This window comes from Trachurus japonicus, chromosome 18, assembly GCF_045865225.1.
Source record: "Trachurus japonicus isolate A0001 chromosome 18, Traja_1.0".
Lineage (NCBI taxonomy): Eukaryota > Metazoa > Chordata > Actinopteri > Carangiformes > Carangidae > Trachurus > Trachurus japonicus.
This window is the reverse complement of record NC_140924.1, coordinates 21,580,195-21,598,855: the sequence shown is the minus strand read 5'-3', so window position 1 is coordinate 21,598,855 and position 18,661 is coordinate 21,580,195. Positions and strand designations below refer to the sequence as shown.

Here is an 18,661-nt window from a genome sequence, read left to right as displayed (position 1 = left end):
TTTCCTGCCTCTGTCTGCAGCAGCAGCCACAGGCCCGGCCCTCTGACTCAACCACAAGACCAGACTGAATCAGAGCTGCTCTGAACGGAGGGAAAATTCAAACTCAGTTCTTTTTCCTCTTTTTTATTAAAAACATGAACCGACCCCTCACCCACCAGTAGTGACTCACTGTCTGTTGCCGCCACAATCACCAAGGCAACTGACCCAAACACACTTATCAGTCACACATGGTTTCACCTCAGTCAAACACGTCTCTGTGTGTTTGTGTTAAGTGTGTTAGGTGTAAGACGCAGATTGCAGCCTTGACATCGTTGCATGACTGTGATTCATCGTTTCCACAGGTGAAGATTACAAGGCCGGAGGATCCCAGGAAAACCCACCGGTGTGAGTAACACTACTTATTGTCTAAGGTGCAGGCGCCACACCTTAAAACACGTATCCATACCTTCAGAGGTTGTGTAATGTAATGTTGTGTGTGACACTGTAGTCGTAGTGACCTTTATACTGTTTCATAGAGTTACAAACTTTAAATAGGTACATAATGGTCTTGTTCTGGTTCTGTTTCTGTTTAATTGTGAAAATGCTTCATTCATTGAGTTTAGGGTTTGTGACTGGAATTGGAAATTTTAAGTCAAGACCAAACAAAAAATATTAAGCTGACTTGAATTTTAACTAATGTTTTGTCGAAAAAAACCTCGACACCTCAGTAAAATGAATCAGTCTGAATCTGACCCAGGAAGCCTGTTGCATAAGTAATTAATTTTTTTCTGTTTTTGGAGTAATTTTTTTTTTGACTTAACGAGAAAAACAGAAAAATAAATGACTCTGAAAAACAGAAAAAAAGAAACATTTTAGAAGTTCACTTGTTACAATCTCATTTAAAAAAATTTGTAGAGCTTTAAAAGTTTTGAGGAATGAGACATCTGAAATCCTAAAAACCAACACACCAGCAAATATATTCACTCACATTAAATAGTTTCAACAAGCAAAGTATATGTGTGCATGGTTCTTGATGCGCTGCACATGATGCTTTTTATTTGGTTACTAGCCTATCTATGGATTACATGAGCATGAATGAAAGGCCTTACCTTGGTGATTCTATGTTTTCCTCTCTCGTCTAGTTGGATAAAACCGTCTCCACCTGGTGGTGAGGGAGTGCAACATAAAGAGGCTGAAGTTCACAGGCTGCAGGAGACATCACATGATAGAAACAGCTCTCTGTGAATAAGACAGCCACTTTCCTAAAGTTCATCAGCTGATATAAAGTCATTTTTAATGCTCATCTTAGTATATTTTCTGATAGGCCTATATTACACACAACTGTTCAAATCTCCCCTCCTGTCAGTAAACAAGTCTTTGTACTTTTAATGCAAACTCACATCCTGTCAGGGTTTATTTTAATCTCTTGACCTGCCAGGAGAACATATTATATTATGATTTGTAATAGTACTAGTGCTCAACAAATATTTTTGTATTGTAAATAGTTTTGTAAGACAACACAACAGCCATGTTTACAACAGATAAACACTGGACAGTTGATTATCTTGAGCCAATGTTTGCTGTGTTTGAGCTCAGTTTAAGGTCACATAGTGCAATTTAAATCCAAAACACATAAAAACAATAATTTTCCATGTATTTACCTGTCAACCTCCTAGAAGGCCCTCACCACGGGTCACGTGACTCAATAGACAAACTAGTCTCCCATGGTGAAAACAAACCTACTAAGTTACCTGAAACGTCTTGTTTCTGTGCCACTTTATGAATGAGTGTGATTTCCAGGTGAACTTCCTGTCAGCGAGCAGGTGACGTCACAGCGCCCCCTACAGGAGGGAGCGCGTGAGCTTTCAATGGTCCAATGACGCAGCTGTTGTGTGTCATCATGACTCACGAGGTCATTCTCAGGTAAATCCTCAAACTTTCCCAGCAGCCTCAGCTGTAACAACGAAATGGAGAGTAAACACTATTCCATTATTGATTTCAATAAATCACAGGGGTTACTTTATTTTGAAATGTGGTGTGCTTATTTTAAAAGCAAATAAAAGGTTTAATGCATACATTTTTCTTCATGAAGATTTAGATGCTTTCCTAATTATTATTAATGTACATTGTAATGTAGCTGGCCACTTCAGATGCCCTTTGATACTTTAATCTATGATAATGAATCATATTTCTTATGTAAAGATTTTTGTTTTATACATAAAACTTTAACCTGCAGTGTGAATGTAGTGGAGTGAAAACTGCTGTATTTCTCTTGTAGACTTATAGTACGGTAAGTGACTTTTAAGTAGCATAAAATGACTCAAAACTGTACTTTAAATACTTCACATGTGCCAAATCAATTGTGATTTATGTGATATATTTTCCAAAATATAAACAAATAATTGAGACCATTAATAACTTCCCCAAAACTGAGCATTTCCCCTCCAAATGCTGTAAATCACAGCATCATGTCGACAGTCAGTGAATCACCTGCTGTAGAGGCGTAAAAACAACAGAGACATGTAGTAAAACTTTTATTCATTTTTTTCCAAGTCAAAAAACAAACAGAACAAAGATACAGAGAATGAGATAATGAATCGATTTCTATACAGTGGCAATTTTAAGTTAAACCTTCCTTTGCCCAGACATGAACTCTGCTTGAAACCCTGTCTCGCCTCTGGACACACACTAACCGCGCACACACATACACACTTTTCCATTCATTCAACCTGGGAGTCCTGACGTCCTGAGTTGACTGGACGGCACAGTTAAGACAACAGGATTGGCTGCAAGCATAGTGGACAAAATGTGACAATTAAGGTTGTGTTTTTTTTTTTCATATATGGAAAGCGACAAGCTCCACCACAATATTTACTAAGTGCAATGACCAAACCTGCTTTATCTCAAAGGCCAGAGGATGCGGTCCATTCAACTCAAGACAACCCTGGAGGCAATGTTTCACAAAATTAGACAAAATCATCGGAACATTTTCAGAACATAAACCCCAAAAATTAATGGTTTTTCGTTTCATCTCCTCAGGACTCCCAGTCCGATCAGATACATCCCCGCCCTCCCCTTGATTCCCCTCGTCACAGGTACATACACTGGTAGAAAAAAAGAAACACTGATTTCAGAAATGAGGATCATTTGTGGATGAAGAGGGAAGAGGGAGGAGACCCAGCTAAGAAATTCAGAAACCACGCTGAGCGATTGAATAATGGAAAAGAAGGAGGAGGGGGGGAAAAGGGGGGAAAAAATGTTTTCCACTGTCATCAGACGCACAGGCGGTTTCCTAACGCAGTCGAACTAGGTCAAGTTGTGTGAGAGAGCACCCATATTCAAAAGAAAGTCCGCACTAATGTAGTGGGTAAGGTTTTAGTCTTTTTACTAGAGAGGCCAAAAGTGCTGTTTCTTTGGACAATCTCTGCTGGACAGGAAATAAAACTGTTCCACGTTGATGTGGAGAACAAAAAAAAGAGAAGAAAAAAGGGCCAACAGGACAAATGTTGCCCTTCGGCGACGTGAAAACACCAAACTGGAGCACTGGAACTTTTTGCCCTTCTACCCTTTAAACTGGAGCAACGCCGCAGCCCGGTGACGGCGGCGTGCAGCGATTTGTACAACTGTTAGTCGAAAAAAAAAAAGAAGACTCGGGACAGTCGGGGAGAACAGGAGGGGGGTGTTGGGGTTGAGAGGTGGTGAGGGGGTGGTGGGGCGTGAAAAACCCAAACGTACTCCCCTCCGTCCCCTGCCCCTTCATCCACAGTATTATAAACATGAGCCTCCTGCAAACATGTTTTACAAAGTCACCAAAAGCAAACAAGAGAGAAGCCAAAAAAAAAAAAAATTAAAATTATTAATTTTCCTCTATTCATATTCACACAGAATAGTAGTTAACTTTCTTTCTTAAATAAACCGAACAGTCCAAATAAACCTGTGTACACTTCAGCTATCAAGAAATGGGACGAAGATTAGCGACAAGTGGGAGGGATTTGGAGGAAAACAAAAATAAATTTCAACCTAAAGCTTGATTAAAATGTATTAACATGTGCTACTCATGCAAACAATGACAAAAGCAGCAACAACGCCAAAACTAGTATCCCTCGTCCACACGCGCCCCATTTCCTCCTAGAGTCAAAATGAAAGACAGAATAATTATTCTGACCATTTCTTTTTTCATATAAATCTTTAAATCCCCAGTGTTGAGGGAAGAAGAATATCTGGAAAAGTTTTTTCTTTCTTTCTTTTTTTTTTTTTTTTGTAGTTTTTGCTTTTGATGCACAAGTCTCCAAAATGGTAGAGGACTAGAGGATGCTGGTGGGTGTTTTCATGACATCTTTCAGGTTTTTTTTTGTCTTTGGGGGTGTGAAGGGGAGGAAGAGGGGAGGGCGATGGGTATACACACACACCTAATGTCGTTAATGATGTTCAGAGTGAAGTTTTCCTTTTTCCCTGCAAAGCCAGTTTCTCTCTCCTATGATGAATTCATTTCCGACTCTTCGTTTGAATACGATCCAACGCCTAAAGCCCCGCCCGTCTCCTTTCATCCACAAAACGCCCCCCCAAAAACCGGCAGCAACTGTACTTTTGACAAAAGCAGCAACAGGTCTAACAAGATACACCTTGGTGAAATGAGCAGTAAACAAAGTCTAAACCTTACCTCCGTGATTTTCTTTCGAGCTTATGATTTATTTGTTTTTTTTGTGATGAATACAATCCACTTAGCTTTTTTTTTTTCTTCTTTTTTTTGAAAAAAGGCTTTTGGCAAAATGTACGCTTTCCAGGAACAACTATACACCCAACACTTAGAGAACGAGAGAGAGAGAGAGAGAGAGAGACTGGATGTAATAGACTATAAAGTTAAAAAGGGACATTTTTCTCCCCCTCATGTGTTCACCACATCTTCCTCTCCTTTTCATTCCCTCGTGGGATTTGCAGTTTTGCTTCAACACCCCATGTGGAAATTAAAAAACTATTTCAAAAGGCAGCCTTTTTTTTCTCCTTCAGGCAAAGCAGTTCAAGTCTTTCACATAATAGTTTTAACTATTTTTGGGGGGGAAGGGAGGAGGGGGAGGAGGAGGAGGAGGAGGAGGAGGTGGGGGTAAAGGGGGAGCGGCTCTGTCAGATGGTCGACGAAGACGAAGCGGAGAAAGACGACGATCAGAGTCGCCGCCACCTCCAGCTGGTCAGAGATGCTGTCCTTCAGGTGTCCGCCGCGAGGTGGCGGGGTCGTTGGCGTCGTCTCCGGGCGGCCCCCCCCTCTCGGCCGCGCCTCGCCATCAGTTGTTCTCCTCGTCGCTGTCGTCGGGGCTGATCGCCGGGCTGTAGGTGGGGGAGGTGGGGCTGTATCCGGGGGAGGTGGGGCTGTAGGTGGAGCCTTTGGGGCTAGTTGGCGAGTACGTAGGGGAGGTGGGCGAGTACTTGGGGGAGGTCGGGGAGTAAGTCGGGGAGGTGGGGGAGTACTTGGGGCTGGTGGGGGTGTAGGTCGGGGAGGTGGGGGAGTAGGTGGGGGAGGTGGGGGAGTATTTTGGTGTGGTCGGGGAGTAGGTGGGAGAGGTGGGAGAGTACTTGGGCGACGTCGGGGAGTACTTTGGCGAGGTGGGGGAGTACTTGGGGGAGGTGGGGGTGTACTCTGGGGAGCTGGGGCTGTACGAGGGGGAGGTCGGGGTGTATTTGGGGGAGGTGGGGGAGTAGGAGGGCGAGCTGGGGCTGTAGGAGGGGGAGCTGGGGGTGTAGGTGGGCGACTGCGGGGTGTAGCGCGGACTGGACGGGGAGTAAGAGGGGGAGGTGGGGGAGTAGGAGGGGGAGGTGGGGGAGTAGTTGGGGCTGGTCGGGGTGTAGTTGGGGGAGGTGGGGGAGTAGGAGGGCGACGTCGGGGAGTAGGAGGGCGAGGTGGGGGAGTAACTGGGCGAGGTGGGGGTGTAGTTGGGCGACGTGGGGCTGTAGCTCGGGCTGGTCGGCGAGTAGGAGGGGGAGGTGGGGGAGTAGGAGGGGGAGGTGGGGGAGTAAGACGGAGACGTGGGGGAGTAGGAAGGCGAGGTGGGGGAGTAAGAGGGGGAGGTGGGGGAGTAGGAGGGGGAGGTCGGGCTGTAGCTGGGCGACGTCGGGCTGTAGCTTGGCGAGGTGGGGGAGTAACTGGGCGAGGTGGGGGAGTAGGACGGGGAGGTGGGGGAGTAGGAGGGGGACGTCGGGGAGTAGGAAGGAGACGTGGGCGAGTAGGAGGGAGACGTGGGGGAGTAGCTGGGCGAGGTGGGGGAGTAGGAGGGGGACGTCGGGCTGTAGTTGGGGCTGGTGGGGGAGTAAGAGGGGGAGGTGGGGGAGTAGGAGGGGGAGGTGGGGGAGTAGCCCGGGCTCTGGGGGGTGTAGCCTCCGGGGGAGCGCGGCTCGTAGGCGGGGGAGGTGGGGGAGTAGTTGGGTGACATTGCTCCACCTGGGGGAGAAGAGACAGACGGTCAGAGAAGATGATGATAATGTCAAAAAATAGCCAAGAAATAACAATTAATTGCATCATAATGTCAAGAAATAACGGTCAATTTCATAGTAATGTCATGTTTTTCATAAAGGCCACAGATTACACATGATTTTCATGCTTTGAATTTTTTGGGAAAGGCCAGAATTTTTCTCCACCAACTCCTTGCAATTGACCCTTTGTCAAGTCCCACCCTCCACGGCTGCTGTTGCTAGGTTGGACAAACAATGGTCACGAAAAGGAAAATATCAGAAAAATGGTGTCTGAGATTAAGGACAGATGTGGCCAAAGAGCGATTGAACGGGCATTACATTTTCCGAAAAGTGGGGAAAAATTAATGTTTTAGTCACTCACTAGCTAGCTAGCTAACAACGCTAGCTAACGTTAGCTACAAGCTAACGCTTAATCTCCGCTGATCTCCCCTTTCTCCTCGTAAAACTTTACAAAGTTCAAGAGACATTAGCAACGGTAACGTTGTTTGCTACATAACTTTAAAGGTTAAAGTAATATGTAGTGTTGGGGAATGGGATAAAAATGACTTGGGAATACGTTCCAGAAATCGTCAGTCGCTATTGCAGGTACCCCAGGCACATCTTTTAACCATATTGAAAAGTCGTTTTTGCCGGAAAAATTGTTGTCCACCTATCTCGTTTCATACGGTTTCATCCCAGGGTTGTCCAACCAAGGGTAACCACCACTAATATCTGCAGTGTCTCACCTGGAGATGGGATGTACGGGCTGGCCGGTCCCGGAGACCCTGGAGACCCGGGAGTGGGCGACCAGGCCGGGGAGTAGCCCGGAGAGAAGCCGCTGGCGTCTGACGCTGCGCTGGGGGAGAAACCTGCTGCTCCGGGGGTCATGCCGCTTCCTGCAGAGAGAGAGAGAAACAAATCAATAAATAAACACAAACAAACAAACTCAGTGAATGAAAACCAACAGGAGCTGGAGAGTCAGAGGAAACCTGGACGAACACTCACCGACACTCGGGGACCAGGCGCCGTAGGCCGGGGTGGCGCCGGTGTTCCACGGCGTCATGGCGGGCGACATGCCGCTCATGGGGCTCGGCACCGTGCCGAAGAACATGCCAGTAGCTGCAAATGGGACACAAACAGGAAGTAAATATCTCATCTCCAACACTACCTCGGTTATCTGAGTAATTATTATTTTAATAAGAATATTTTTAACCATCTTAGATCCTTTCCAACTCTTATGTAACTCTTATTTTTACTGCTTTGTTTTTACTATTCAGGAGTTTGTATCACAGGAAAATTTCCCTCCTGGGATGGATAAAGTAATTCTGATTCTGATTTTTAAAAACTCAATAAACTTACGTCCAGCCACGCTGATACCGGGGATGTTGGTGGGGATCTCCATGCCGTATTTACACTTCTCAGCGTCCAGCAGTAGATCGAAGCAGCCAGTGCCGGCCGGGGCGAGCTGCCCGAGCATGATGTTCTCCGACACGCCCTTCATGGGGTCGCTCTCGCCGTGGGACGACGCCTCCATCAACACATCCACCTTGAGAGGGGAAAGATAAAAAGATGTAATCCAGTTATTAAAAGTCTGTTTTCATCAGAAACAAAAAAAAAAAACACAAGATGATTCAGTTATCGATTAATTTCTCACCGTCTCCTCAAAGGAACACTTCATGAGCGGTCCCGTGTCTTGACGGTTGATACCGTGACGGGTGATGGCCATCAGGTGACCGCGGCAGGTCATGGTGTCACAAAGCAGAGCCAAGTGACGGTAGTTGACGTAGGAACCGTCAAAGGAGATGACGTGGTACAACTCCCTCTCCAGAGCCTTTCTGACCGCCTCGATGCCCAACACCTGAGAGAGCGACACAGGAAACAAGATGAACACTGAGGAAACCTTCCTGACATTCTGCTGCTGAGATGAACATTTTTGTTTGTTTGTTTTTGTACCGTGAAGATCTCCACGATGTCGTTGGAGGTCGTCCTGACGGGATCCACGTCCTTCTCGCTGAGGACTCTCATGAGGCTCACTCCGTCCGTCTCCAGGATCCACTCCTGCAGCGCCTTGAACTCTCCGTCCTCGGTGATGATGATCTTCTTCTTGTTGTCCGTCTGCGGCAAATGCATGTACACCTGGAGGAGGAAGAGGAGGAGGAGGTTCACCTTTGACTTAGAGCCGACACTGATGATACTGATGGTAAAGTATTTCCTGATTTCACCCGAATTGCAGGTTTCCTCTGTTTCCCACTGTCATTTACCTGTTTGTTTCTAAACAGCTCTGACAGTTTGATTGTGTTTTACCATGTCCTACTGGATTTTATTTTCTCGTTTTAACAGTCATCCTCATTTTCTCTGTTAAGCACTTTGTACTCTTGTTTGATAAGTGCTCTATTAATAAAGTGTATTATTACAGGGTTCCTTTGCAAGTATGGAAAGTATGGAATTTGATTTTATACATTTCCAGGTCTGGAAAAGTATTGAAAATGGAAACTATTGTATGGAAATATTCATCTTAATTCTTATCTGGGTTTGGTCTTATCTGAAGTTATTTGGGTAAATTATCTTATATGCGCTATTGTACCTAGCTACAATCTCCTGGAAATTATTTGCTGACATAATGGCATACAAATTCAGAATAATGGAAATTAACAAATAAAATCACAATTTATTTACATGATACACATCTAATTACTCAAATGTCACAATTTATATGATTTTTTTACCCCCAGTAAGTCTAGAAATTAGGGTCTGGAAAAAGTTTGACATTTCAAATATGTAGGAACCCTGTTATTATTACGAGCTTGTATGATCTAAAGAGACTGTGATGGTATGTCTTTGTGCGTTTACTGTGTTACCTTGCTGATCTGCTCGATGCCCTGCAGGGTCATGTCTGTCAACATGTTGGACTCGATGCACCTCAAGAACACGTCGTCGTCCATTTTGTCCACAACCTCCTCGTCCTACGCGCGAAGAAAAGCACGGGTGATCAATATTCATGTTACACTACGGTGCGATTGTACTACGACTTAAAACATCATTTACTCACCTCCTGGAACTTGTTCTCGTCGCTGTTCATGATCCTGATTCGCAGAACGAGCTTCTCAGCGTTGTCGTCGTTGAAGATACAGTTGAGATCGTCTCCAAAACCTGCAGAGAGAGAGAGAAAACCGTTGTTATAGGAGGTGAAGTGCATTTAATTTCTTACCAAAGTACCAAACAGAAGCACGTGTCAACCACCCACCGCAGTTGATCTTCTCTGCGATCTGCTCCATGGTCAGCTTGCGATCCGTCATGTGCTTGCGGTCGAGCTCGATGCGCAGCAGCCACGGTGAAATGCGCGTCACGTCAAAGTCGGGCATCTCATAGTAGACGTTCACCCACTCCTGGTCCTCGGCCACCACCGTGTTCTGGGGGTTGGGGTCGTAGTAGATGGCGGTGTTGGCCGTCACCTGAGAGAGAAAAGAAAAAAAAAAGGCTGAGTTTTAGTCACAGCTTTTTAAATTAGGACGAACTCAAACAACAGCGCCATCTGTAGCTCGGGAGGAAAACTGTGCCGTAGCTTTCTCTCTCACTTTTCGTAGTGTGGTGTGCTCCAGGCGACAGAGGATGTCCTTGGCCCGCTCGGCGTCGCGTGCTGCCTGACCCAGCAGGAAGACGGTCAGCGAGGGGGTCTTGGGCCTCTTGGAGATGTTGATCAACTCCTTCAGACGGGGCACACCCAGCGTGACGTTCTTGGCCGACACACCGGCGTAATGGAAGGTGTTCAGGGTCATCTGGGTGGCCGGCTCTCCCAGCGACTGAGCGGCCAGAGCGCCGACCATCTCGCCGGGGTGGGCCTGACGGAGCGGAGGGGAAGAGACGGGAGTTTAGGTTAAAAACGCGTCACGGAGATCTGATAACTCTTCATAAGTCGTTATGTGAGAACGCCGAGCTTACGATGGACTGGTTGAACTTGGTCTCGATCTCTCCCAGCAGCCAGTCGAACGCCTCGGTGGTGAGGCGGAACTCCTCCGTCATGCGCCGGGAGCAGAGCGTGGAGCGCAGGTGGATGTTGAAGAGCAGCGTGGCGTTCTCCTGCGCCTGCCTGCTGAGCGGGTCCTCGCCGTTCACGATCACCAGCTTCTTGCTCAGGTCGTGGACGCCTGGGGATCCAGATACACACAGAGTGAGTCTGAGAAAATCTATTCTTTTAAAGGTGTAGAGAAATGGCCGCTTGTCCTGTTTGTTGTGCCTAGTTGTCACGAGCTGCAACACGAATTTACCAGAGTAAGGAAAACGAATTTGATTGGTCGTTATCCAGCGGGCGGGACATTCAAAGCTTGGGGCTCAGACGTGCGTGTCTCAGACGTTTGAATGACGGATTACGGATCCAATATCAGTGGCTGGTGAATCCTGTACAGGCTGACGTATAATCTGTGCGCCTGCATTATCCAATGCGGGAAAAAAATACTACACTTTCATCCCGGATTTACTCAAAAATAGAATTTTGCACAAAGTTTGGCCTACATCGTCTGAAAGATGAGTTATTACACAAATTTTATGACCCACAGTGGGCTCAAATTCAATTTTCTTTTCTGTACACCTTTAAAAGCCTGAGTCTTTTTTTTCCCTCCAAGACAATGTTATCTGATGTGGCTGTAAATGATTATCTGTGCAACTCCTCCGCCGGGATCTGAGCTGTTCCTGTTATGCAACAGGTCTTGATTCCTCAGGTGGCTTTACGGTCGGCTTGAGGCAGGGCCACGACCTCTTAGCTCTAATTCTACAGCGGGCCACTTCTCCGTGTGTTGCGCAAAATCCCTGAGCTAAAAATATGACGTGGCAACTTTGCCCAGTTTAAGCTAAACCCACAAAAGTTTGTCTTTTTCTTAAGCTTACCTTCGACCACTCTTAGAGGATTCAGGTCTGTCGGCGTCCGCGTGTTGATGCGGAAGATCTTCTGCGCGTTCCAGATCATTCTGGCCAGGTTGCACGGCAGTACCACCTGCAGGCGAGGAGAAAACATTGCAACGTCATATTTTGGAGATCACAGGAGACTCTTTAAATGCAGAGGTGTGTACAGATGTGACCACACACACACACACCTTGCTGTCTCCAGTGGGGAAGATGGCTCGAAGGATCTCTCTGTCCTCCTTCATCTTATCAAACTCCCTCTCCAGGCTGCTCTGCACGTGTGCGTTGGTCAGCACGTCTTTCACCACGTCCTCCTGCAGCATCCGCCTCAGGGCTCGCTCGTTGGTGCAGTCGAACTTGAACCTGAGACGAAATAAAAACCAAAGTTAAACCACTGATCATCGACATAAAAACGTCTTTTTGGCCCTCGAGTCTGAATATTAGCCTTAAAAATGAACGTGCACACCGCCCGTCGTCATTTCATACGCGTCGGCTTCGTCGTGTGTGACTCACTTCTTTTCAAAGGCCTTGTGTGAGGGTTTGAGCGTGGCCACGTTTTGGAACTCGACGTTCTCTCCTGCCAGGCCGTCCTCGCCGTACCGCAGCTGCACCACCTGGTTGATGGAGTTACGCACCGTGCCGTCGTACTTCACCATCACAGACTCCATGGACTTGATCAGACGACGCTGGATGTAACCTGTTGAGGTAGAGAAGCAACATTTTCAACATTGTCGTTCTTGTACAGTCTATTAAAATACCATTTAGTGACATGCCCTGCACTTCTTCAAGATCCTGACACCACTTTTCTTCCTTTTCTAACATTTCACCCAGTTGCCCCGACTCACCGGTCTCAGCAGTCTTCACAGCTGTATCAATCAGACCCTCTCTGCCTCCCATGGCGTGGAAGAAGAACTCCGTCGGCGTCAGACCGGCCAGGTACGAGTTCTCCACAAAGCCTCTGCTCTCGGGACCGTAGTCGTCTTTGATGAAGTGAGGCAGCGTGCGGTGTTTGAAGCCAAAGGGGATACGCTTACCCTCCACGTTCTGTTGCCCCACCACAGCAATAACCTGAATAAAGAGAGAAGATTGATTGATTTTAGGAAATCAAACATTATTGATCCACTGTGAGGGAGCAGATGATCAAATTAACCGTCTTACCTGTGAGATGTTAATCTTCGAACCCTTGGAACCGGCCACCACCATGGACTTGAAGTTGTTGTACTCAGACAGAGACTTCTGGGCGGAAGATCCCGTTTTGTCACGAGCGTCGTTCAGGATACGGTTCACCTGGTTCTCAAAGGTTTGCCTCAGCGTGTTACCGGGGGTCGGCTCCAGCTCGTTGTTGTGAGCTTTCTCAATAACCTGGCAGATGGAAGGTGGAGGGAAAACTGTTACACTTCTGTTGTACAGTTCCCTGGAAACGCTGCAGAAACGGTGTTGGAATACTTTGTACTCACTTCTATCACATCCTGTTTGGCTTTCTTGATGGTGTTCTGGATGTCGAGGTACGTCTTGGCGTCAGCAATGGAGTCACCGATACCGATGGAATGACCTGAGGAACAGATCAAGAGTCAATAATTATGTTTATCAATCTATAACACTATAATAGCAACACGGTTATATTCAAACATAAACATAAACATAAACATATTCACCACGCTATGAAATTACAATGTAACATTACGAGATGTTGTTTTCGAGGCAAATGCAGCCGGAACTACATTCCAGACATGGCTGCTGGGCAGAGTGATTTCAAAAGCTCAAGTAGTTCAGAGTATTTGCTTCAAGTTTCGTAATGTTATTTCATAGTGTGGTGAATGTGCAGGTCACAACTTGTCCCAGAGAGTTTTTTGGAGTTGTTAGATTGTGTATTTGATGAGTTAGATGAGGGACAGGGGACCTGTACCATTCACCTCCATTGTGTTCACTGAGCAGCTCACGTCTCTGCCCCGCTGATCTCAAAACAGCATGCACCGATAATTATAGGGAATGAACCTACTGCTATGACTAAAGGGATTATAGCAATAGGCGAATTTGCCAAAAATGTTGAACTATCCCTTTAACTAGAGTGTTTTCTTACCCTCAATGAGCAGCCAGTTGTTGACCACAGTCTGAATGTTGGAGTAGAAGAGTCTGGTGATGTCGTGGCCCATCTCCAGGTAGGAGATGTGGACGAGGGAGCCGGCCGACGTTCCCAGAGACTTCTTACACAGGATTCCCATGATCAACTCTCCGTTCTCCACGATGACCTGTGTGAGACAGTTGAATCGAGGTGAGGCTACTAGCACTGGAAACAACCTCCGCTCGGTTGAGTTGTACTTTATATAGAACGGGGCTTCGTACCTTGGTGTCTCCGGGTGAAATGTGTTTGTAAGGGCCGCTGTCCTCGTCGTCCGGGTGGGTGCTGTGCGTGCGGATGACGTTGATGTGTCCAGGAATGATGAGACTGAAGATCTGCTTTCCTGTCCACAGAGGACGGGGCTTGAGGATGGCCGGCTGAGGCATCTTCCCGTCCCAGGTGGAAAGGAACATGAGGAGGTTCATGACTTCACCCTGTGGAGGTAAAAACACACGTTGAGAGGGAGTCCCTAAAACAGTGTTTTTCAACCTTGGGGTCGGGACCCCATGTGGGGTCGTCTGGAATTCAAATGAGGTCGCCTGAAATGTCTAGTAATTGATAAAAATTACTGATAAAAGATATTTTTTCAACCAATTACTATTCTTTTTTAAATTATGATTAAAAACAACACACCCAATCTTAAACAACTGTATTCTATACTTTCACTTTCTCGGATATAAATCCAGTTCAAATAAAATGCAGCATATAAAAATATTTGAGCTGGCGCATCTCACATGAGTGCATGTGGTCGTGGGGTCGCCAGAAATTTGTGGTGTCAAAGTGGGTTCGTGAGCCAAAAAAGGTTGGGAACCACTGCCCTGATAGAATATCTACAACCCACGCCATGCTTTCAACAGGTTAGTGTCTCCTCACCCTCTCTAAGAAGACGTCTCTCTTGGTGAATTTGCGCACAGCTGTGAGGGTGTCCTGCACAATACCCATGACGGGCCTGTTGGACTGGGGCGTAACGATCATACGCGGCACCATAGCCAGCTCCTGAATCTCTGCCCTCGTCTCCAGAGACTGTGGCAGGTGGAGGTTCATCTCATCTCCGTCAAAGTCAGCATTGTACGGGGTGGTGACACTGGAGACAGATCAGAGGATGGGATGTTAGAAGAACTCTTATTACAGCCAGGAATTAACATTAAAATCAAAGAACTACTGTCTCGAAATAGCTATAAAATAGAAATACATAACAATATAATAATGTCAAATACGTTACACAAAAGGAAAATGTACCAAAGAAAATACATTTTCTAAAAGCAGGTGGCTTTTTGTCTTCACTCTGTACCTGAGGTTGAGTCGAAATGTGGACCAGGGCAGAATCCGAACCCTGTGCCCCATCATGGACATTTTATGTAGTGTAGGCTGTCGGTTGAAGATGACGATGTCGCCATCACACATGTGTCTTTCCACCTAAATATAGTAAGACAGAGAGAAAAAAAAACAGTTTTAGTCAAAATTAAATATGACTTATTCATAATTAAATAACATTGCTGGTAAACAACTTGTTTTAAAAAAAAATCTTGCCTTGTAGCCGATCTGCAGATGAAGGTCACTTGGTTTAGGGTGAAACCGCAGGTCAATTCTGTCTCCGTTGTCTCGGATGATGTATTTGGCTCCTGGATACTGGCTGTTGCCTCTTCGCACCAGCTCTTGTAATCTAATCAAAAGTCATCAGAGTAAATTAGCTGGCATCAAATGACTTCAAAATCTATTGATTTTTTCTTCTTCTTTTCTTTCGATTTACAAGACGTTTAATTAGGATGCCGCTCTAATGTACCTGTCGATGTTAAAGGGCGTGACAATTTCAGGGAAGGTCATGTTGGCTGCGATGGATCGTGGAACGCCCACTTGGTCGATTTGCAGGTTGGGGTCTGGGGTGATGACGGTTCGGGCAGAGAAGTCCACGCGCTTTCCCATCAGGTTACCTCGGACTCGACCCTCCTTTCCCTTTAGACGTTGTTTTATGGATTTGAGAGGGCGGCCAGACTTTTGCATTGCCTGAGAGAAGAAGACATAAAGTGTGATTTAACATCCATAAAAATATTGTGTTAAATTAAAATTCAAAAGATAGCAGCCCCTACTATGACTGTGCACGCATTTACATATTTGGGTCGGTATCTAACTATATATTTATGGCACTGCGCAGGGCTCACGTACCCTTGGAAGGCCTGGCAACTCATTGTCCACCATTGTGGCCACGTGAAACTGAAGCAGCTTCACATCTTCAGCTATAACGTGAGCTGCTGCGCCGCTCTGCTCGTTCCGTCTCAGTTGATTGTTGATCTTCACGATGTCAGCCAGCTTGTGGGTCAAGTCATCCTTTAAAAAAACAGAAAGAAGCTTGTTAGTCTCAATGTTCAAAACAATGCGGGAACAAAAAAAAAGTAGTCAATCTAGTCAATCTGGCGTCAGGCTGTTTTACCTGGTTGCGAGCAGATCCCTGCATGACGACAGCGGGCCTCACAGCCAGTGGAGGCACAGGCAACACAGTTACAATCATCCATTCAGGCCGGGCAAACTTGGGGTCCATGCCCAAGATGACGTCCTCCTCGTCCGAGATGCGTTTGAAGATCTCGTGCACACGCTCGGGACTCAGCAGGATTTTCTTCTCTTGCGAATCCTCGTTGACGTGCTTCCACTCAGCGTACAGCTCCAGGCCGGAGCGTCTGATACGTGGCTGGTAGCGCCCGCAGCCACCGTGACCCTGCACACGTCATAAAACAAGGAGTTATGGTTAAGATTGCAACCAGAAATGCATATTACACCACCTATGTTAAAAAGATCTCAGCTATAATTACCTTCTCCTTGGTGAGGTCTTCCTCTGTCTCCTGCTGCTCCATGCCAAATTTGTTGTCCATTTCCTCGCCTCCTTCACAGATGTTTTTCCCTTTGCACAGCTCGTACACGTGGGTCAAACGCTTTCTGGGCTGCCCCTTGGATTTTATCAGGATGTCTTTGATCTTTGGATTGTTCTAGGGGAAAACAGCAAAAGGAACAAATGAGGCCACAAAACTGCAAAAACTTTCATGATAAAATATCAGTGGATCTTCAACATTATGTACTATATAATATGATGAATATATTTACCGAATCCACTAGTAGCTTGGAGCAAAAGAAGCAGACGCATCGAAGAACCTTCATTATCTTTGTTACAAAGCCGACATGGAAGACGGGCTTTGCCAGTTCGATGTGGCCGAAGTGGCCTGGACACTCTGTCATGTTGCCTGAAGGAACAAAAGTCAGGTAAATAACGTTAAATAAAAACATTAACTAGTGACAGCAGTCAATTGATCAGTATATTTAAGCATTAAGTTGTAACATAGCAGTGTACCTGCACATGTCTGACATCTTCCAGTTCTTTCAATGACGCCTTGTCTTGGGTCCATAAGGCCACCAAGTTTAGGACGTCCTCCTTCTGTTGTTTCAGGGTACTTGATTCCCCCTTCAGTAACTGACATCCGTTTCTGGGAAGAAAAGTAAAAAAAATAAAAATTAAAAAAAACATTAATTAATGCTACAGTGACCAGCAGTTGATTAACAAACATTAGACGTTTATTCATAAAAAATAATCCATAAGTGTTGAAATCTGATTTTTGTTTTTAATCGATCAAGTAAAAAAAAAAAAAAAAAACAGTGACCAGAGTTTTTGGTTTTATAAAATCACTTCAATTAACACGAGTTTAAAACGTACATAAATTTCACCGTGTCTAATGATCGTGGCGTGAAAATGTGTACTCAACTCTGCACGCATCAACTTTCGCGACCACAAGAAACTTCACATCCAAGAAGTCAAAACACACAAAAGGTAAACAATTATTGCCGATCGTATTATATTTTACTCAACACACCATCCCGCTTTGAAGAAAACATGCATATCTGACTTAGTTTAAGTTACCTTTTATTCATTTATTGTGAAAGACAACAGACCAAATCGTACAATGCGGTCAGTGGTAAAAAAGCAAACACGTTGCTCCCGTAACAAAGAGCGAGAAGTAACCAAAATCTTCACTTACTGGTGGGCCTTAAGGTTACATTGAATGAATAAAAAGGGGGTTTAATTCATGTGGTAGCATGGATCCTCTCTAATAATGATGTGCTTTAAGTTGTTTCAAACTTCCTGCTACATGCTAGTTAGCACAAGCTCCACCAGCCTGACACAGCTAGCTAGGCTAGGCTAACAGCAACAGCAACCACTTCCTTTGTAAACAGAACCATGTCTTTTACATATATGTTAAACTACAGGATTAGTCAAGAAACTGTACGAATAGTGTGTGTGATATGTCAAGAGAATTAATTAAAAAAAATCCCCAGTCCCCAGAAAGAAAACCTACAAGCTCATCTGGGCTGATGATGCCGAATTGAACTCTCTTGATCGTGCGCAATGGGCATGCGCTGTCGCCGGAGGGCGGTCCGTGCATCCTGTCTATTCAAAGAGACGCGTCCTTCCCCGGCACGCCGCTTTGTGAGCAGGAACAGCCTTTAAATTGTCACCACGGCTCTGGTCAGGCCGCCAACGGTGACCGGAAAGTCTCCGAAGGCGATATCCCAGGTACCTCTGCTGTCGGTTGCCTCTATGGCCGAATTATTTATGTTTTGGTCCTATGTAAGCCGGCCACCGACTGTTCCCCTCCCTTTTCCTGATCTACACTCTGGAGCGCTCTGAGCGCTTCTGAGCATGAAGTGAGCCAACGCTTGGTTATATAGACTGAGTGCCTACTACGGGGTTGCACAGTCAAAAAAGCAGGGGCTGACTCTTCGGAAGGTGGGACATGGATCTCTGTAGTAAAACTCTCATTGGCCATTCAAGACAGTTACATGAATAATGAATTTTATCACACGTACAGCCAATGAGAGAGCACGTTTATTTCTGGAACGAATCAGAGGTAAAGGCGGGTGTTGATTTAATCTGAACTCATTCCCATTGGCTTTATTAAAACAGAGTAGGCGGTGCATAGTATATTTTGCATCCAGAATATGAATATTCATTAGACTCTCTCTCGATTCGTCTGACTTCTCATTAATATAGAGTAGTAGAAAACAGAGCACCAATGGCAATGGAGAAATGGACCGTTTTAGAATAATTTTAACAAAATCCGCCCAGTTTCCGATATTTGCCGAGTGCGGCCGATGTGGATTTCTTCCCTCAGAGCAAAAATAAAAAAAATCTCTGTTGTCCCGTTCGTCTCGCTCTGGATCAGCCTGGGCTCTAAGAAAAGAGGC

General features: G+C 45.7%; 1 protein-coding gene across 1 annotated transcript; it reads right to left on the bottom strand.

The window, feature by feature from the left end:
• Positions 1-2,500: 2,500 nt before the first annotated feature.
• polr2a (RNA polymerase II subunit A) lies at positions 2,501-18,108 on the bottom strand. Its single transcript, XM_085806150.1, has 29 exons — positions 17,773-18,108; positions 16,773-16,905; positions 16,529-16,665; positions 16,240-16,413; positions 15,864-16,145; positions 15,599-15,760; positions 15,219-15,439; positions 14,966-15,098; positions 14,727-14,851; positions 14,309-14,519; positions 13,660-13,869; positions 13,397-13,565; positions 12,774-12,868; positions 12,475-12,678; positions 12,162-12,384; positions 11,830-12,013; positions 11,508-11,679; positions 11,302-11,407; positions 10,360-10,565; positions 9,996-10,259; positions 9,665-9,872; positions 9,470-9,570; positions 9,279-9,383; positions 8,374-8,556; positions 8,075-8,278; positions 7,780-7,966; positions 7,426-7,539; positions 7,167-7,316; positions 2,501-6,409 (listed from the first exon to the last, which is right to left on the bottom strand). Exons 1-29 carry the CDS (start codon positions 17,857-17,859, stop codon positions 5,259-5,261), a joined length of 5,901 nt encoding a protein of 1,966 aa, XP_085662276.1. The 5' UTR covers positions 17,860-18,108; the 3' UTR covers positions 2,501-5,258.
• Between the last annotated feature and the right edge of the window lie 553 nt (positions 18,109-18,661).